Genomic DNA, 21,354 nt, shown 5'->3' on the forward strand with positions numbered 1-21,354 from the left:
CATCACCATCATCCTTGCGAGAAGGAAGCTTCTTTGTTCTTGAAATGCCTTGGCACCGGCCGCTCCCACCCATCCACCACCATGCTGAGAAGTTTTTAGGGACAAGATTCATGTCCCCCATTCATTCCGGGGCTCCTAGCACTGTGCCTGGTACCGGAGAAGACTCCATAAATGTCTGTGGCATAAATTACTTTGTGGATGGAGGATGGATGGACAGATGGGAAGGTGGGCAGATGGATGGGAGGATGGGAGTGGGTGAGTAGAAGGCAGAACAGATGTATGGAGAAACAGGGATGTGTGGGCTGGTGGATGGGTGGATGGAAGACTAAGTGTGTGGCTGGATTAATGGGAGGTGAGCAGCAGGTGACTAGGAGTCTGGGAAGTGGGTTTGTTGGTTGGCTGACTGGAGAGATGATGTTAGGTGTTAAATTGTGATCCCCACAAAATACATGTGAAAGTCCTCACTCCAGGACTGGGAATGTGATCTTAATTGGAAATGGGGTCGTTGCAGATGTGATCAGGTTAAAGTGAGGTCGTTAGTGTGGGTCCTCATCTATTCTGACTGCTGTCCTTATAAGAGGAGAACACCGCTGGGCTTGGTGTCACACATCTGTAATCCCAGCACTTTGGGAGGCCAAGGTGGGTGGATCACCTGAGGTCAGGAGTTTGAGACCAGCCTGGTGAAACCCCATCTCTACTAAATATACAAAAATTAGCCGGGCACGGTGGTGGATGTCTGTAATCCCAGCTACTCTGGAGGCTGAGACAAGAGAATCACTTGGACCCAGGAGGCGGAGGTTGCAGTCAGCCAAGATCGTGCCATTGCACTCCAGGTTGCAGTCAGCCAAGATCGTGCCATTGCACTCCAGCCTGAGCGACAGAGTGAGACTCCGTCTCATAAATGAATAAACAAATAAAAAGAGAGAGACAAAAAACACCTGGATAAGGCCATGTGACAGAGACAGAGACTACAGTGATGCAGTTGCATGCCAAGGAAGGCCAAGATTCCTGGCCGCCACCAGCAGCTGGAAGAGCAAGGAAGGGTCCTCTGCAGAGTGTCAGATGCAGACACCCTCATTTTGACCTCCAGCTTCCAGAACCATGACAACAAATTGCTGTTGTTTTAAGCCACCGGGTCTGTGATCCTCTGTTCTGGCAGCCTTGGACACTCATGAAGATGGGGATGCGTAAGCTTTTGGGTGGGTGGGTGACAAAAAGGCAGATGAAGATCCCAAGTATGTCCCAAATATGGCTTGGGACATACTTATATTAAAAACGAGTCATTATGTATTCAAAATTCAAAAGTAACTGAGCATCCTGTGTTTCTATTTAATTCTGGCAATCCCACCTGTGAGAGCATGGGGGCAACTGGGCCCCCCAGTGCCAGGAGAGAGGTGGCTGAGGGCCAGCTGCCACATATCCTTTCTGGAATAGAGTAGAGAGGAAGGCAGAGGTGAGGAGGAGAAGGAAGGTGGGAGGGAGAGGTGGAGGAAAGTAATGAGGGCCTGGGGCCTGGGATGGGGCAAAGTGGGCCAGAAAGGGGGGCCCAAGGCCAGGTGAGGGCAAGGAGCAGTGTGCTCAGGTGCCCGAGGGGACAGGATGACTTGCCAGGTCATCTCAGTACCTGCAGCTGTGCCCATGGAGAGACAGGAACATTCCCCCCAACTCCAGGCTCCACACCTGGGGGTTGGCTGACATGTGCGGAGAAGAGCCTGTCGGCAGCTTTCCTTGTATCCAGTCCCACCAGGTACAACTTCCAAAAGTAGGACATGTCAAACACAGCGGTGGCCCCTCTGCAGGCCAGACACTCCTTCTTGATCAGAAAAGCTCCAGGGAGGTAGGAATGCTGCGGGGGCCTTTGGGGTGTGCTTCCTCCCAAGAACGTGGAGAATGGGGGCTCTTTCCAGCACACCTGTACTGAGCCTCCCCTCCCTCTGTTCTAGTCGGCACCAAGCCCTTCCCAGCTCAGGTACACACTATGACACGTGCTTCTCAAGCACAGGGAATGCTTCCCAGGGTAGAATATATGCTAAGTCACAAAACAAGGCTCAATAAATTCAAAAAGTTTGAAATCATACAAAGGATATTCTCTGACCATGATGTAATTAAATTAGAAATCAGTAGCAGAAGAAAAATTGGAAAATTCACAAGTAAGTGGAAATTAAACAACACATTGCTAAAGAACAAATGGATCAAAGAAAAGAATCACAAAGGGAATTAGAAGCTACTGAATGAAATGAAAATGAAAGCACAACACACAGTCACTTAGAGGATTCAGCTAAAGCGATGCTTACAGGGAAATTTCTGCTTGTACGTGCTTGTATTATAAAAGAAGACCTCAAGTCAATAGCCCGATCTACTTTGAGAAGCCAGAAAAAGGGCAAATTAAACCCAAAGCAAGTAGAAGGAATAAAATGTTAGAACAGAAATAAATAAGAATAGAAAAAAAAAACAGCAAAATAAAAAGTTGATGTTTTGAAAAGATCAACAAAATTGGCAAACATCTAGTAAGAGTGACAGAGAAAATGAAAGGACTCAAAGTGCTAAAATCAGGAATGAAAGAGAGGATATCATACCTACCCTAGAGAAATAAAAGGGATTCTGAGGGAACTCTATGAACAACCACATGCCAACAGACTAGACACGAAATGGACAAATTCCTAGAAACACACAAATTACTGAAACAGAATGAAGACATCACAAGACTTAATAGAACTAAAACTAAAAAGAGATATAATTCATAATTGAAAAATTGTCCACAAAACCAGGTCCAGATGGCTTCCCTGATGAATTTTACCAAACAGTCAAAGAAGAACTAATACCAGTTTTTCCCAAACTCTTCCAAAAAATATCAATAGGAAATACTTGCCAAATCACTCTAGGAGGCCAGCATTACCCTGATGCCAAAAACAGAAAGAGATATAAGAAAACTACAGACCGATATTTCTTACAAATACAGATACAAAAAAAAAAATCCTCAACAAAATACTGGCAAATCAAATCCAACAACATAGGAAAGAGATTACACACCATGATCAATGGGATTTATCCCAAGAATGTGAGGTTGGTTTCACATTCAAAAATCAATTGATGTAATGCAACATATTAAGAGAACAAAGGACAAAAACCATCTGATCCTCCAATAGATACAGAAAAGTATTTGACAAAATTCACCTGTTCATGATAAAAACGCACAACAAACTAGGAATACAAGGGAGCTTCCCTCACCTGATGAAAGACACAAAAATCACACAGTAAGCATGATATTTGATGATGAAAGGTCAGGAACAAGACAGCGGGGGCCCATTCTTGCCACTCTGTTAGACATTGTACTGGAGGCCCTAGCCAGGGCAATTAGGCAGGAAAAGAAAAATAGAAGGCGTCCAGATCAGAAAAGAAGAAGTAAAACACCCTTATTTGCCAATAACAGGATCTTGTATATAGGAAATCCTAAGGAATCCACTAAAAAAAAAAAAAAAAAAAAAAAAAAAAAAAAAAAAAGCTGGTAGAACTAACAAAATAGTTCAACAAGGTTACAGGATACAAGGTCAATATATAAAAACACACAAAAAAGTATTTCCATATTAGCAATGAACAATCTCAAAGGGAAGTTTTTAAAAATTCTACTTAGAATATCACCAACATAATAAAATGCTTAGGAATAAATTTAATTAAAAACTCCAAAACTTATATTCTAAAACCTAGTTTTTTTTTGAAAGACATGAAAGAAGACCTAAATAAGTGGAAAGACATCCCATGTTCATGAAACAAAAGACTTACTATTGTTGAAATGACAATATACCCCAAATTGATCTATAGACCTAACACAACTCCTATCAAAATTCTCAGCTGTTTTTTTTTTTTTTTTTTTTTTTTTTTGTAGAAATTGACTAGCCGATCCTAAAATTCATATGGAGATTCAAAGGGGCCAAGAATACTCAAAACAATATTGAAAAGGAAAAACAAAGTTGCAGAATTCACATTTCTTAATTCCAAACTTGCTGTTAAAATACTAAGCTACATAATCAAGACAGTGAGGTACTAAATAAGAATAGACCTACAGATCAATGGAATAGAATTGAGAGTCCAGAAATAAGCCCTCATATTTACAGTCAATTAATTTTCAACAAAGGTGCCAAGACAGTTCCACGGGGAAAGCAATCGTTTCAACAAATGGTGCTGGGCCAACAGGGTAGCCACATGCAAAAGACTGTGGCTGGACCCGACTTCACGTCATGCACAAAAGTTGACTTTCATGGATCCTAGACCTAAGTGTAAAAGGGAAGACTATAAAACTCTTAGAAGAGGCTGGCTGTGGTGGCTCAAGCTTATAATTCCAGCACTTTGGGAGACCGAGGCAGGCAGATCACGAGGTCAGGAGGGGAGGGTGTTAGGGGCTCTATCCGGGGCCAACAGCGGGCGGCAGGTTAGGGGCTCTATCAGCGGCTGCCCTGCTGGTGGCGGCAGAGGTTGCAGCAACAGAATTGGCCTCCAAAGAAGGAGACTGTCCTCGGACTCCAGACTCTAGAGGGGTACCTGACCTCCTCCTGCTCCTGCTCCAGCGTAGCAAGTGCACAGCGTTTCTGCAGGAATCCTGAGCACTGCAGGGCCTCCATACCCGCCATGGTTCCCCGGGCCCCCTCCCTCTCGCTGTGTGTCGCTGAGACCGCCTGGGATCCCTAGGCACAGCGGACACGGAGTAGCGGATATCACTGGGGGACAGGGCTCTGTGGGTGGAGGCATCAGAGTTGGGAACTGACACTTGGGTAGGAGCGCTTGCTGGGTCTGAGTTCTTGCCAAGCTGCCGCCACCATCTGAATATGTTGCAAAGGCAGTGCTGGCCTGGCAACTGGTGAGGCTCCACGCCCACCCCGATCCCCACTTCCACCCAAGTAACTGCAACCCTAGAGACAGATGCCTGGTCGGCAGCGGCTAAGTCTGACAGTTGGCCAGGCGGCCAAAGGACAGGAACTGGCAGCTCACCCCATCCCAGTTTCCACAGAGAACTGAGCCACCATGGTCCCTGCGCTGTTGGCGCAGGCCAAAAAGGAACTGACCCTGGGCTGGGCAGGCAGTGCACTTGGCGACCCTGAGGTCATCAGGTACCAGCCCCGCCAATCCCTGTCGGTGCCCAAGCTGCAGCTGCCACCTGAACGTGGGCAGCAACTGCTTGGCCACCCTCAGCATCGCAGATCCTGGGGCCAGATGCCTCAGTGGCAAAGCCAGATGACCGGCTCTGCAATCGATCAGTCAGCGCTATCAGCATCCAGGCAGAGTGCTCAGCATCTGGGTCAGGCTTCAGAGCAAGGGGAAAAGGAGCGGACCCTCAGGCCTGGCGGGCTGTGCTCTCTGCCGGCAACCCTGACGCCATCCAGCGGAGTTCTGCTTTCCCCCGCCAGCGCCTCAGCTGTTGCAGAAAACTGCAGAACTGCAAGTTGCACACGGGCAGAGAAGACGGAGCAACCCCCTGACCCTCAGTGCCCCTCACCCTATCTGCACACCTGCCACTCGGACCTGGGGCCACTGCCTGGGCGATCAAGTCAGGCAATCTGCACAGCAGCGGCACCAGGGTGGGAACCTGCTGCTTAATACCATGCCAGTTACCAGGAAGAGCCCACCCCGGCAGCCCCTGTGTTATTGGAGGAGACCAAGTCAGAGCAGACCCACCAGTGGGCGGGTGATGCACATGACCCTGAGGACATCAGGTACCAGGCCTCCAGCCCCCGCTGGCATACCAGCCACTGCAAGTGACTGGACACCCCAGACCAGGCCCGTGCCCCCAGCAGCGCGGATCCTGAGCCCAGACGCCCAGGCAGCTAAGTCAGGCGATCGGCCTAGCCAGCAGCCCCTCAGTCTCATGCATGTGGATACAGATTGCTTAGTGCCAGGGCCCAGGATCCAGAGAGATGTCCAAGAGGAGCGGACCCTGAGGCCAGGTAGGCTGTGCACTCGGGGACCCTGAGGACATCCAAGGGAAGCTCCGCCATCCCGCGCCAGTGCCAGATCTGCAGCTGCAAACCGCGCAGTCGGGCACTGGCACCGGTGAGAGCGGGTGGAGGAAGGAGCAGCTCCTGGCTCTCCATGCCTTTTCCACTACCGGACACTAGCCACACAGACTCCAGGGCCAGAGCCTCAGCGTGAAGCCAGGCTATCTGCGAAGCCACTCCGGTGGCCTCTAAGTGCCCTTGCCAGCACCCGATCTCCCTCCGGAGGAGGAGCGGGGCGGCTGCAAGGCCATACAAGTCCTACTCCTCAGGCCTGGCTCCCTGCGCGCCTAGGATCCTGGGGCCGCTGGGGAATGCCCAGGAGAACCCGCGAGCCCAGTGGCGCCCGCCTGGAGCTGCAGCCCCACCTGCCGGCGCGCGCAGCCAGGGAGCGGCTTCCGGGAGCCGGGCGGCCACCGCGGTGCAGGCGCGCGCCCAACGGCTTTGCGAGGCTCACTGGGTCTGAGAGGTCGGAGGCTGCGAGTGTCGCTGCTGAAGGCTGTGGTGGACCCGGCTGGATCTCGGATTTTGGAGTACATCATAGACTTGGGATCGCAGACTGGGGGTTGGATCGCGGATTTGGGGTTGGATCGGGACTTGGGGTTGGATTTGGGGCTGGGTCGTCGGGGGCGGGTGGGGGGTGGTGAAAAGGTGACAGGGAGCTGCCCCCACTCAAGAGCCGGTCGGTGGTTGGGGGTCTGAGAAGAAGTCACTACCATGAAGTTTTTCGGCTTCGGGAGCCGCAGGGGCCAGACGGTCCTGGGCTCCATAGACCACGTCTACACCGGTTCCGGGTACCGAATCCGGGACTCCGAACTGCAGAAGATCCACAAGGCTGCTGTCAAGGGCGACGCCGCGGAAGTGGAGCGATGCCTGGCACGCAGGAGCGGCGACCTGGATGCCCTGGACAAGCAGCACAGGTAGCGGGGAGCGGGGGCTCAGTCCGGGGTGGGAGGGGGTCCCCAGGCCCGGCTTCCCCGCAGCCCCTGGACTGGGCCTTGGAGGGCGCCGGGCACCCTCCGAGCGGCGAAGCCAAGCGGACCCTCAGCTGTTTTCCATCCGACATAATTCCCTGGCTGGAGCAATTGGTGGAGAATTTGAGTGATTTAACTCACAAAGTTAAGCATATACGGTGTTGTTATTTTTAAGGAACACCTTTAAAACATGGTTTGTATACATTATAGGAGGTGCCTAATGAGAGAACTAATTCCTCTATCAAAAATACCGTGAGTGATTTTCAGTAGGCGAAAAGTTCTCAGATAAAACTGTCCGTTTTACATCCGTATCCACCTGTGTAGCTAGGTTCTTTACTGAAGGTTCTTAGAGAGCAACTTGGAAGTGGGAGGTGGGTTCTGTGTTCTTGAATGGAAAGGAACACTTTTCTCAAAATGTGAGCTCTTTCTCTGTTTGTCAGTTTTACATAGACCGAATGAAAATACCAAGGTTTTAACATTTTTATATGACACCTGCTGTCTTTCACTATTGTGATGACATTTTTAAAAATCTCATAATGGAGTAAAAAAACACTTGCTCCTCTAGATAGCAAAATGTGCTATTAATTTCTACAATTAATTGTTTGCGAACAGCTGAAAAGAGATGTATGGAACAGAATAGGAAACCCAGAATCACTGAAATTATGTAAGATATACGTAAGGATTGATGAGTAGGAAAGGATGAATTATTAATGAAAAAGTGCCTGTTGTTTGAAGAAAACTAATGAAATTTTATGTCACAAACATGAGTTCCTGATGGAATACAGACTGAAATGTTTACATGTGCAAATGAGTAAAGTACCAGAAGAAAATACAAATGCTTATTTTACGGGTACATTTTATGTTGACAAACGCCTTCCTAAGAATGACCTGGTAAGCAGACATTGTGAAGGTTGATTTAGCAAACTAAAAATTAAAACTATGTTTCAGAAAAAAAGTTAACAAAATAAAAGAGAGCTTACTAGAAAAATATTTAATATATTATATATATATTTTTTCAGATGAAAAGTATGTTTTCATTTTATAGGGAATTCATTATATTCTTTTATTTTTTTTTTGAGTCAGAGTCTCGCTTCTTTGCCCAGGCTGGTGTCCAATGGCACAATCCTGGCTCACTGCAACCTCCACCTCCTGGATTCAAGCAATTCTCCTCCCTCAGCCTCCCAAGTAGCTGGGATTACAGGCAGGTGCCAGCAAGCCTGGCTAATTTTTGTATTTTTAGTAGAGAGGGGCTTTCATCATGTTGGCCAGGCTGGTCTCGAACTCCTGACCTCGAGTGATCTGCCTGCCTCGGCCTCCCAAAATGCTGGGATTACAGGTGTGAGCCACTGCACCCAGCCTATATTGTTCATTATATATGATAAGATTTAGATATTACTGATATGTATACCATACGTATTCCAGATATATGTTATATATATCAGTTATATATATACATTAGATGAAAAGTTATAATACACATTCGATGAAAAGTACATCTTCATTTTACAGGGAATTCTTTCAAATCAAATCATCAAACACTGTAAAAGTGGGCAAAGTACCTTTCCCCAGATCTACAAGTTACTTATGTATATAGGAAAAAATCCTTCTCATTTCTGGTATAAGAATTTAAAAGAGGAATCAAACAGTTTTCTATCCACAATATTTGTGAGGATGTTTTATACTGCTACTTAAAAGTTTAAGTTGCTGATTACTTTTCAAATAGATAATTTGGTGGTAAGTACTACATTTTAAAAATGTGCCCTTTACTCATCAATTCCATTATACTAAAATGCCCTTAGGAAATAAAGATACATGCACTTTAGTTTTCACAGAACTTATTTTAAAAAGAACCCAGAGAATGGATCCTATAAATAAATTTCAGTTGCATCCATAGGTTGGAATAATATGTGACCATTGAAGGTGGCAATAGGTATAGAAGTAAGTTGATGTGTCAAGATGTATTTTGCTATAGCCAGCGAGGAAAAAAAAATAGCTAAATTATACATACGGAAGCATACTATGGTCTTGTTTTAGCAAAAAAAAAAAAAGTACCAAATATGATAAAATTTGTAATTTCTGAGCATTTGCTTTTTTTTTTTTTTTGGAGATAGAGTCTTGCTGTGTCACCCAGGCTGGAGTGCAGTGGCCCAATCTCGGCTCACTGCAAGCTCCCTCTCCCGGGTTCACGCCATTCTCCTGCCTCAGCCTCCCGAGTAGCTGGGAGTACCGGCGCCTGCCACCACACGCGATTAATTTTTTATATTTTTAGTAGAGACTGGGTTTCACCGTGTTAGCCAGGATTGTCTCGATCTCCTGACCTCGTGATCCACCCTTCTCGGCCTCCCAAAGTGCTGGAATTACAGGCGTGAGCCACCGCGCCCTGCGAGTATTTGCATTTTAAGTAAAGTGTTTTTTTTTCCTTTTTCTTATCTGTGATTGCTGCAGTGAGCATGTACAAAACTTCTAGTAAAAGTTTACTATTAATGGAATCATCCTTGGGAAGAGAGAAATATGAATCTTGCACTGATAAAAATAATTTCTCGCTTTCTACTTTTTATCATTATTGTGTGTATTGTTATCTTCTTTGAATGTTTAGCATCTTCAGAAGTAAGAAGGGAATGTTTTTATCTGTGTTTCCAGATTTTATTATCTATATATTTTATTATGCACATGTTTTTCTTATATACTCATTCCATTTATTCAAACAATGATAGATTAATAATTTCATTTTAATTGTATTCTTTAAAAATAAAAAATAACACATATAAATAATTACTATTGCAAAAATATTGCTTTATAGGAGTTTATTTAAAAATAGTGAACTCCCCAGCTATATTTATCCATTATTTCATTCCATTTATGCATCAAGCATAACCTGAGTACCTGTTATGTAGCAGACATACTCTATCTCTCAGGACCCTTCTATCCTTAAAAACTTCATGTTTACCTGCCCTGCCTGCACAAGCTGAGAGATTTACAATAGGAATATTGGGACTTCATCTCCTTGAAACTTTATCTCCCACCTTTCAAACAAAAGCATTTCTGAAGTTAGAAAATGGTAGAAGATAACGTTGAACTGCCCTTTCAAAAGTTTATCAGTTTTAAATCCTAATATTAATCATTGGAAAGTCTTATTTACATATATTCTGTAAGTATAAGAATTGAATAAAATGAGCCATACAAATTCATTTGACTCATGAGTTTCCTTTGACTTCAAGTTGTTTGAAAATCAAAGAATTAATTTGTTTAAAAAATGCATGATTGTTATTTCGGTGCTCTTTCCCCATAGTCCCTTTAAGAACTGAAATGTATTTCAGTTTCCGTTACATGCCTGGAACTGCCCTAGTGCTGAGTTACCATATTCTACTTAATGTAAGGTCTCATGGATTGTGTGATGCTCCACTATTTTATATATCAATAAGATAATTTTTAAAATGCTACCAGTTAGAGTTATAATAAATCATGAATTATAAGTGGCATTCCAATGTCAGAGTTGTTAAAATGTGACCTATTCATTAAGCCATCCTGCAAAGTAGGTATAATTGTGTCATTCTACCTAATTAAAATGCTTTTGTTAAGTAGTAGTAATACTAACAATTATAATATCTGGCCGGGTGCAGTGACTCACACCTGTAATCCCAGAACTTTGGGAGGCTGAGGTGAGAAGATTGTTTGATGCCAGGAGTTTGAGACCAGCCTGGGTAACAAAGTGAGGTTCTTACTCTACATTTTTAAATAAATAGCTGGGCATGCTGGTGCACATCTGTTGTCCCAGCTACTCAGGAGACTGGGGATGGAGGATCACTTGAGCCCAGGAGTTCCAGGTATAGTTACATCATTGCACTCCAGCCTGGGCAAAAGAGTGAGACTTTGTCTCAAAAAACAAAAATCTTACAATTATTGAGCTGTTGTAGGAACTATTCTAAATACTTCACATAGCTTCTCATTTAAGCATCACGATGGTGTCCTATGAGATAGCTACTATTGTCATCTTTATTGATGAAGAAGTTGAGGCACAGAAAGGCTAAGCAATAATTGGTAAGTGACAGCGTTTAAAGTAGGACTCAAGCCCTAGTTGAACTGAATCTACAGACTGAGCTCTTCCTATTCAAATAGGCTGCTGTTGTCATTAAGGCAGTGAGCAATAAGAGCTAGTAAGTATTGCACTTTCTTAAAAAAATTAAGTATTTGTTTTGAAGGCAGAGGAAAAACATGCTATTCAATTTTTACAATGACATGAATGATGGTATGTTTTGAGATGTTGCACTACCGTTTCCTAAAAAGTCCTCTTGCTCTTGTAGAACTGCTCTACATTTGGCCTGTGCCAGTGGCCATGAGAAAGTGGTAACTCTCCTGATCAACAGAAAGTGCCAGATTGATATCTGTGACAAAGAAAACAGAACACCCTTGATACAGGTATATTAGAGCCAACTCTTTTAGCCTGACATGGATTTGATTTACATATATAGAATTAAAATGAATTGATCTCATTTAAATATAACTAGTTGGTGAAACCTGTGGAATGTGTATTTTGAATTGTTAGAATTTACAATCTGTTTCTTGGTCTAATACGGACAGGCTATCCATTGCCAGGAAGAGGCTTGTGCCGTTATTTTGCTGAAACATGGTGCCAATCCAAACCTTAAGGATATCTACGGCAACACTGCTCTCCATTATGCTGTGTACAGTGAGAGCACCTCACTGGCAGAAAAACTACTTTCCCATGGTGCAAATATTGAAGCACTGGACAAGGTATAGATCAATCAACTTTCTTTCAAAAATATTTGTTTTATCATTGACATAGGTAAGGGTCAATTTTTTTATATTTGGAAGCTCAACCATTCCCCGAATGCAAATGTAAGTTAAGTTATTTTGAAATAACTTAATTGCATAAGATTTTGTTTTAAATATTGATACTTTTAAAGAAGCATTCAAGGGCACAGCTTTATAAAATGCACTTTGGAAAATATTTGCAAATTTGTTAAAGGTAAAACTTTTTCAACTTTTTTTCTATGCAGGGTGTTGTTTTTTTTTTTTTTTCCTTAATTAGTGTAAAACAACACAGGAAAGAAAATATGCCCTGGAAATAGGCTTTATTTTAAAACTCAAACAAAACTAAAGCAACTTACAATAAATGGACATGTTGCTGCTGCTGCTCATTTTCTGAAAAACTGACGTATCATTTCTCAGGGAAAAATGGGAAGGGAAAAGGAGAGCAATCAGAAATATGCAGGTCACTTGGAAATCAGGTAATGAAGGAAAATGCGAGGAAGAGTTGTTGTTATTGTTGTTGTTTTTAGTTTGTTGTTCTTCTAGTTTATGTGTTGAAACAAGGTGCTCTTTAGCTTTGGGTCTAATAATTTTCGGTTTGAAAAAGAGAGTGAGTGAGTTGAAACTCGCCTAGAGATTAATTTTAGGAGGACTCTGAGGAAACCAGATTGGCAGTGAATATGTGGTGACGAAGTGAGAAAAACTTCAGCAGAAGCTGGAACAAATTATTAACTGACTTATTGCCCATCCTGGCAGAAACTGCCACTTAGATAAGAGTCTAAAGACTCCTCTCAAATCTAGAATGTCTTGGTGGAAAAGTGGGAGATAAGGAGCTTATAAATAGCAAAATCAAGTGGGATTTTGAGTTTACTTGTCCCTGTTCTAGCCATACCCAGGAAAATTTACTGGAGTTTTAATAAATGACTCTATCTCTTACCCTTTTATCTTTTTGGTCACATCTCTGACTGATAAAGGGCATTAGCCATGTGGGTGAGAGATGTGACTGAAGTGATTGTCTGCTACACTAATTCTCAGAATTGGGCATTACAGTGACCTGAGGACATTTTGTTAAAAATCTACAACCATAGTCTTTCCCCTGAAGATTTTGATGTAATAGACCTAATAAGGCCTGAACATGTTTAAAAATGTTTACTTGAAGCTGGGCACAGTGGCATGTTCCTGTAGTTCCAGCTTGAGTCTAAGAGTTTGAATCCAGCTTGAGCAACATAGTGAGACTCTGGTCTCTAACAACAATTGTAGAAAAAGGAAAAAAAAAAAAACCCAATTAAAAAAACCTTCAAGGTTCGGATACACTCCTGATTAAGAATCCCAGAATAGATAAGTGCAATATATAAATTTCTATATCTCAAAAATGTAAGAAATCTCTAGAAGACTTGGCATTTGATAGGTGCCACATCCTTCAAAGTTCTTCTGTTTGATGATATTACCCTGACTTATCTGTCTTTCTCTACATCTGTGACTGGGAAGTGAAAGGAAATATTATTGGCAACATCCCTCAGCTGACAGAATAACACCATTCCTTCCATCCACGAATCATTCACTACCATTCAGAGAGTCTTTAGAAATTTGCTTATGGGTAATCTTTCAATAAGTAGGGGCTGACCCTGTCAGGATTTGTTGTCTCTTAGTCACCATGCAGGTGATTATGTGTCAACAAATTTTCATTACAAGTTGGGCTTTCTCAATTAGAATAGTAGCAAATCCTAAACTCTTTTTTTTTAGTTGAAGTTGTATTATGAACTATCTCAGTATGTTTGTTAGTTGTATAGAGCTTTATCATAACCAAAATGGCAGTTTTAAACACTGAAATCCATGAAGTTAATAAGAATACAAATAGGAATTCTTTTAATAATTTGTTTTAGCAGTCCTATGAACCAATGATCTATTTGGTTAACAATCTGGGAAAATTATATACAAACATATTTTAAATGAATAAATGTTAGAAAAATTCTTGAAGCAGGTATTATGAGTCTTTTTAGCAATTTTTATTATATACAAGCACCTCATATTTTGGTAAAACATATGATACTAGAGAAAGAAAATACTTTACATGCAAATACTTGGATTATACACAACCATTTCATAATGCATTTATAGTAAATATAAAAAAGCAAGGGCTATATTCTAATGTGGTACACAGATTTGTTTATTTTCCTCTATAAGTTGAATCAACATGTAAAATTTAGAAGACTTGTGTAGAAATCTGGACTTCAGGCTTATCCCAAAAAGTCAAATCTGGTGTCTCCTGAGTTTCTATCACTGTTTGGTCTGCTGTGCAGAGATTGCGCCTTTATAGAAGGCATGTATTCTCCAGTTTGCTATTGTGCCCACCTCAGTACTTCCCTTACTCTGGTAACCTTCCTTTGTCCTTGTAAGTATTTGAGTTTACAACTCCTATGTTATAGTATATTTTGATGAAGATTTCAAGATTTTGAAGTCAGTGTGTAGATTTGTTTGTAATATATAGTCTATGGAGTATGTAAATTCCTCTGTTATGGAGTTGAATTTTAGAATTTAGAAGTTTTAAAAACTCCTTTTCTTTATATATACCAGAAATAATTATCTGCCCATAAGAATGCCTAGAAGCCTTTTTAGGTTATTGCTGGTTATAGTTGGATAATTTATGAATATTGCAGATATTATATCTTTGTCCTCAGCACCCTCCTTTAAAAATGCAAGTGACTTACTGGTTTTATTATGCCAGAAATAATTCATATGGATCAGTATGAGAACTTTTATTGATAAGCCATTATGCTGTTATTTCAGATTTATATTTTGCCTAAAATGAAAAATAATTTTAAATAGCCATTTAAGTGGAAGCCAATAAAAATGGATTTAAAAAGTAGAGCTGCATTAGTGTCCTGGGATTATCATTATAATTGAGAATAGTATTTCTTACTGAGCTTTGGTTTTTCAAATATTTGTTCTTAAGTTTTTTAAACCTGTCTCTCTTACACAGAACATACTGAGCTTTCTAACAGTAAAGATAAAAATCTATTCTCTTGTATTAGGAAAAAAACCATGGACTATTTATAAGGCAAATAAGTGCATTTGAAGCCAATCTCTCTTAATTCAGAGTTCATTTCCATAGTGACCCCTTTGGAGCAGGAGTGCCTGACATTGGCGTCTGGCATCCTGACACCACTGATAGAAGTGAATCAAGCAAGTTTGTACCACCCAGAGGAATCCTCCACCTGTATTGGGAAGCTCTGGCAACTGTTTCTCTGAAACTCTTAATTCCTTAAATGTTAATATTTGCCACAAATAGTATTGTGAAATGGGGATTGATTATTGGATGTAAGATACAATTTTGTAATACTTCGCAAATGCAGAAGGTCATGGAGTCTTTCTCTTGGGGTATTATACTTCTGCTAAAGCAAATATTCTTTGGAATATAGTTTAAGAAACACTGCTTTAGAGAGAATAATTTAGTTCATTAATTTATGTAAAAAACTTAAAATATTTGCTACTATGTCTTAGGGTTTTGGGGCTATAGAGACAAAAGATACAGCCCTTGCCCTCAAGAAGCTCTTGGTTTCAGAGGGAAACAATGAAATGATTACAATGTAGCATGCTAAGTGCTGTGATCAAGGCAAGGATTCTTGGGACTGTAAAAGTTTACAGTGAATTTTGGCAATGACCACAGTTAATCTGGGGAGACAGAGGAGGGTTGTTTGCAAAGCAAAGAGCAGCACATCAGAAAGCGCAGAGGAGTGAGAAGGAGGGGACTGCTTTTCATTTACTTCCTTTCTATATTGTATGTTGAAGTTCAAAGAATCCTAGAGAAGATTTTCAGTTCAGTTCATAAATATGTAATTTTGTGAATTATTAATTTTTTCTGCTGTCTTATAGGACAATAATACCCCACTTCTATTCGCTATTATTTGCAAGAAAGAGAAAATGGTGGAATTTCTATTGAGAAACAAAGCAAGTGTACATGCCGTTGATAGGCTGAGACGGTACAGTAGTTCTTTTTTAAAAAATAAAAGCCTGCGTATTCTAGAGTGGTAACAGTCACTCAAGTCAGAAATATTAATAAGATTAGTGTAATTATTGGCATACAGTGAAAAATGTCACCACAAATAATCAGGTAGACCACAAATATTTAGACTGAGTCACATAAAGAACAGTATATAGTAGGATTAATCTTCTCTTATGAGATTTGTTATTTATAATCGGATGTTTTTGTTACTGTAATCTTTTATTAGCTAAAGGGTTTTGTATTAGTTTTATTAATTTTTTTTTTTTTTTGAGATACAGTCTAGCTCTGTTGCCAGGCTGGAGTGCAGTGGTGTGATCTTGGCTCACTGCAACCTCCACCTCCCAGGTTCAAGCGATTCTCCTGCCTCAGCCTCCCAAGTAGCTGGAACTTCAGGTGTGCGCCACCATGCCCAGCTAATTTTTGTATTTTTAGTAAAGATGGGATTTCACCATGTTGGCCAGGATGGTCTCGATCTCTTGAGCTCATGATCTGTTCTCCTTGACTTCCCAGAGTGCTGGGATTACGGGCAAGAGTCACTGCACCTGGCAGTTTTTTTAATTTTTAAAATGTGGACTTTTAGTTTATGACTACTGCTATTGTCATTATTATTATTGTTGTTGTTGTTGTTTTCAGCCCGCAGATAACTCTTATCTGACCCCTAGCTGATTACAATTACAATATATCAGAGTAGGAAAGCAATGGGGAAATCTTCATGTAAATCTTTGCCTACTTTAGATGACTGACCTCAGCACAGTTTCTTGGCCATCAAAGGACTATAAATTATCAACTTGTATTATGTCACACGCCAGTGGGACAAGAGGCTTCCCTGCTGTCCGTTTCTTTTAGCCTTGGTGATAATTTACAAAGATGAACGCTTGAGCACCCTAGATGCTTATAGACCCAAGCTAGTACATGCAAATGGTTATTACGTCTACACTGACAGATGGATATGAAATTGGTAAAGTGTCTCAAACTAACTGTTTATAAAAGTCTTTATTAAAGTTCTTGAGTGGAGTTATTTCTTTGTTATTTTAGAACGGCCCTCATGCTTGCTGTGCACTGTGACTCACCAGGTATTGTCAACATCCTTCTTAAGCAAAATATTAATGTCTTCACTCAAGACATGTGTGGACGAGATGCAGAAGATTACGCTGCTTCTCATCATTTGACAAAGTAAGTGTGTATGTCAAAAAACCAGTTGATACTAAATTGAAGTTTAAAATAATTGCAACTACTCTATCTTATATAATTAGATAAGAGTTCATAGTTTGGTTCAGATGGTTTGAAATAGCAATGAGTTAGTCTACTTTTAGCCAGAAATCAAGCAGCAGTCTAGGTTAATTCAAAGTAGAGTGCAAGATTTTTTCAGGATTTTTAACACCTTTATTCCCAGTGACCTCAGTGTTGTCCATTTTATTCTAAGTATAATCCCCATGCATGGGATAAAAAGAGCCACATCTTTGATTTCTTTTCCTTTCCTTTCTTTCTTTTTTTATTTTTCTTTTTCTATTCTTCTTCTTCTTCTTCTTCTTCTTATTATTATTATTATTATTATTATTTTGTAGAGACAAGGTCTCACTTTGTTGCCCTGGCTGGTCTTGAACTCCTGAGCTCAAGTAATCCTCCTGCCTCGGCCTTTCAAAATGCTAGCCACCATGCCTGGCCTGACTTTTCTAATTAGTTATTGGGTCTTGAAATGTCCAATTTAGCAGAAAATCTTGTATTGTCCCCTCGGGCTGTCTCCTGTGTCTTCCTTCTTTGAATTTTCCAAGAAGGTTAGGGGTTCCCTAAGTTCAAGGAAGACAATCTTTCTTTACAAGTCAGAAGAATGAGAAAAAAGGCCGTTCTGATCATTCTGTTGTTTCCATGGACTCGCTTGCTGTTTTGCTGCCATTGTAACCCATCCTGCAATCTGATAATGACTGACCTTTGCCACCAGGTTGCCTTCACTGATGCAGACCCCCTAGTTTTCATGGTGATTCCTATATAGAGTTCAAAGCTATGGTGTTTATTAGTTTATGTACTTATGGTCAGTCATTGTTCCCAGCACCCTGCTCTGCCAGCTAGGCCTCCTAGCTTTACCCACACAAATACTGAGAAAGTTGATGCTTGCCCTACACTAAAAATCTTATTTGGAGCCCACCTCTTAGCTAGACGTAGCCTAGGCCTTCACGGTATGTTATCCTTTGAAAGCCATGTTTGTCTTTTCTTTAACCACTATTAGTTGGGATTGTTCTCCACAGTCAGGGATGTTCAAACAATGTTGCAGGGAGATCAGAGTTCCCTTTCCCTTTTGCTATCAGATATGTACCTTGAGGCTTTTTATATCCTGTGTAGAAGCTTTGGTTAGATAGCAGAAGGTTCCATGTTATCTTTCCAGCAAGTAGTGGGATCAAACTTGCGGTTGGCCCCTCTAGCAATGTGTCTCTATAATCATGAAAATCTCTTGGGCTACTCGCAGCTCTTCCTCAAGTTTTAAACATATTTTAAAATTCCACCTCACAGGAAGTCATTCAATAAAATTCTCAGAATCTAAAGTAAGTGAGTTGGATTTACCAGAGCTAAGCCTCATCCATGACTCATGAGTATTTGTGTATCAAACAGGACTTTGTGCTTGTTTCCACAGCCCATATTTTAAAATTGGATCAATACAGAGCAGATAAGCATGGCTGCTGCCTGGGGATGGCACACAGATTCAGAAAGCATTCCATATTTTGCATAGTCCCAGGAAGGTCATTTGACTGTTTGTTGAATAGCTCCTAGGAAGCAGTGTGAGTGTAACCAAAACAGGAGACCCCCCAATATTGAAATTGTGATTATCACTATGAAAATATTGATGTCCAGTGATCTCTGAAAGGAGAACAGAGCTGAGTAATATTTAGGGGATGTTACATGTTGTTAGTACATGTCTTGGAAATGAAAAAATGTCCACTTGCCTTTCCTTCATGGAACCGAAAAACAATCACAGCAGGGTTCTGTCTTGTCTGTTAGTTGGAGAGGACCATGGAGATCCAGCATCCTGGCATGGATCTGCTGGCTCAGAGTTTGAGGAGGTAGAGAAGGAGTGGTAGTTGTCCAAGCCGGGTTTTGACACCTATTAGTTTTCTGCCCTTGGTGTGATTGATGAACTCAGTGATGGGAGACAATTAGGTAATCCATTTTAATGAGTATATATATATGTATGTGTGTGTGTGTGTGTGTATATATATATATATATATATATATATATATATATATATAAATTTTGCAGTAAGTTATGAATTAGGTAAGATTCCCTGAATTACAAGCCACAATGAATACAACTAATAACCAAAATTAGCACTAAATAACATCTTCTGAATACTGCAATATTTGAATATTAGAACCTACACCAAGCTTTATTTGGGATTCCAAAATGGTTTCAGGAATCAAGTTCAAGAAGAAATTATTCCATTGCTTTACTATTTCTCTGAACATTTAAACACGTAATCTCATTACATCTTCCTAAGGTAGCAGAGTCCTTATTTTTTAGAAGAAACCATGGCGCCTATGAGAAGCAACTTGTCTGAAAAGAAAATACCTATTGGTTACAGAGCGAGGATGTATTCTGAGTGCAGGACACTTTGCATGATGTCCAGCTAACTAGAGTTAATTTACTGAGCTGTCCTCCCTCCATTTATGAGTACTTCCCTTTCTTTTATTCTTTAATTATAAGCTTTATAAGCTTGTAAGTTTTAAAAATTTGAAGTGTATGGGATATTAAAATTCTGATATTAGGTCTGATATTGCCTTAAATGGTTTTAGAATTTAATATGTTTGGTAAATATTTTTTATTTCAGTGTTAAAATAACAACTTTATTTATTACTTTTGTATACATAGAATTAAACAACAAATTTTGGAACATAAAAAGAAGATACTTAAATATGACAAACCAGGTAAGACTTCTGATAGTGAATTTCTTATTTCTCTTGGTGGTCCTGCTCTTGATAAGAAAATGAAAAGTAACATGTAAGATTAAGGTAGTGTTAATCAAAAAAGACCAGTTTAAAAATATGTGTAAATTGAATGTGTATATATGTATATACATATGTAAACTAATTTTTAAAATTTAACTAGTTTGAAATTCAGATTTATTTAAGAAGGTAGTTGTAGCTCATTTATAATCTCAAACATTATAGTCTGAAAAAAGTCATTTATGATCCCTAAAATCCTATATAATGTTTTTGCATGAATAAGAAAAAGATTTTTAACTTAGTATGTTGTATGTTTCCTCTCTAGTCACATTATAACCAATTGGACTTGTTATACGAATGGATCTTCTATTTCAGTTTTATAATAAATTGTTTATATTTAGTAAATAAAGAATTACAGTTGACCCATGAATAATGTAGGGGTGAGGGACTCTGATCCCTGTGCAGTTGAAAATCTGAGTATAACTTTTGATTACTTCACTTTAGCTACTAATAGCCCACTAGTGGCTGGAAGCCTTCCTGATAACATAAAACAGCTGATGAACACCTATTTTGTTTTTGCCGCATTATTATATTCTGTGTTCAGACAATAAAGTAAGCCAGAGAATTGAAGCTGTTAGAAAGAAAATCATCAGGAAAGATATATTGACTTTTCATAAAGCATAAGTAGATGCTGACAAAGGTCTTCATGATCTTCAGGTTGATTAGCCTGAGGTGGAAGAGGAGAGGTGGATCTTGCTGTCTCTGGGTTGCATAGGCAGAAGAAAATCTGCATATAAGTGAATCCCCGCTGTTCAAGGGCAAACTGTATTACATATTGATGTGTGTCACTAAGAAAGTAACTATCTTTAGAACCAGGAACTCAGCAATCCCTTTCTGGTACCATAAATAAATGGCAATAAGAACTGTAGAACTGCCCGGCGCGGTGGCTCACGCCTGTAATCCCAGCACTTTGGGAGGCCGATGCGGGCGGATCACAAGGTCAGGAGATCGAGACCACGGTGAAACCCCATCTCTACTAAAAATGCAAAAAATTAGCGGGGCGCGGTGGCGGGCGCCTGTAGTCCCAGCTACTCAGGAGGCTGAGGCAGGAGAATGGCATGAACACGGGAGGCGGAGCTTGCAGTGAGCCGACATCGTGCCACTGCACTCCAGCCTGGGCGACAGAGCCAGACTCCGTCTCAAAAAAAAAAAAAAAAAAGAACTGTAGAACTGAACCAGCGTGCACCCATACAAATAGGAGACTATTTTTTGAAGACAGCTACTGCACACAGAAGACAGAAAAGCAATTCCTTCATGAGAAGTACAAATTATATTACATATTCCTACACAAGCAAAATGGTTTTATCTGTCATAGTTTACACACACACAGTTTACAAGCACATACACACACACGTTCACACGTGTACACACAAACACAAAGTTAGTCCTGCTAATTCTTAATGACCAAATCCAACTGTTCACAGGGAGCGGTGGATAACACATCCTACAGTTTGGATGCAATTCTTTCATCTTTTTGACCTGTTTTGTGATGAACTGCTTTTAATGGATGAACCATGTTTTCAGTTTTAGGAGAAACACAGAAAAAGATTAGAAGCAAGTAAACAGGACTCTATGATCAGTAGTAGACTATTATAGTACATTCTCAATAGTACTATGTTTTTCTCCAGTT

The 21,354-nt window shown here is 40.7% G+C and overlaps 1 protein-coding gene and 1 non-coding gene across 2 annotated transcripts in view; both read left to right on the top strand.

Annotated features, from left to right (window-relative positions):
* The first annotated feature begins 6,395 nt into the window (after positions 1 to 6,395).
* LOC144329451 (putative ankyrin repeat domain-containing protein 20A2) overlaps positions 6,396 to 21,354 on the top strand; it is an 82,770-nt gene continuing 67,811 nt past the window's right edge. The window contains exons 1-6 of the mRNA XM_077949111.1: positions 6,396 to 6,904; positions 11,260 to 11,374; positions 11,537 to 11,710; positions 15,602 to 15,708; positions 16,767 to 16,904; positions 19,591 to 19,646. Of these exons, the coding sequence (XP_077805237.1) occupies positions 6,702 to 6,904; positions 11,260 to 11,374; positions 11,537 to 11,710; positions 15,602 to 15,708; positions 16,767 to 16,904; positions 19,591 to 19,646 (793 nt within the window). The 5' untranslated portion in view covers positions 6,396 to 6,701. The remainder of the gene's footprint in view (positions 6,905 to 11,259; positions 11,375 to 11,536; positions 11,711 to 15,601; positions 15,709 to 16,766; positions 16,905 to 19,590; positions 19,647 to 21,354) is intronic.
* On the top strand, positions 18,342 to 18,448 carry LOC144332485 (U6 spliceosomal RNA). Its single transcript, XR_013400391.1, has one exon. It is a non-coding gene; the product is annotated as a U6 spliceosomal RNA (small nuclear RNA).

This window comes from Macaca mulatta, chromosome 10, assembly GCF_049350105.2.
Source record: "Macaca mulatta isolate MMU2019108-1 chromosome 10, T2T-MMU8v2.0, whole genome shotgun sequence".
In the NCBI taxonomy this organism is placed as follows: Eukaryota; Metazoa; Chordata; class Mammalia; order Primates; family Cercopithecidae; genus Macaca; species Macaca mulatta.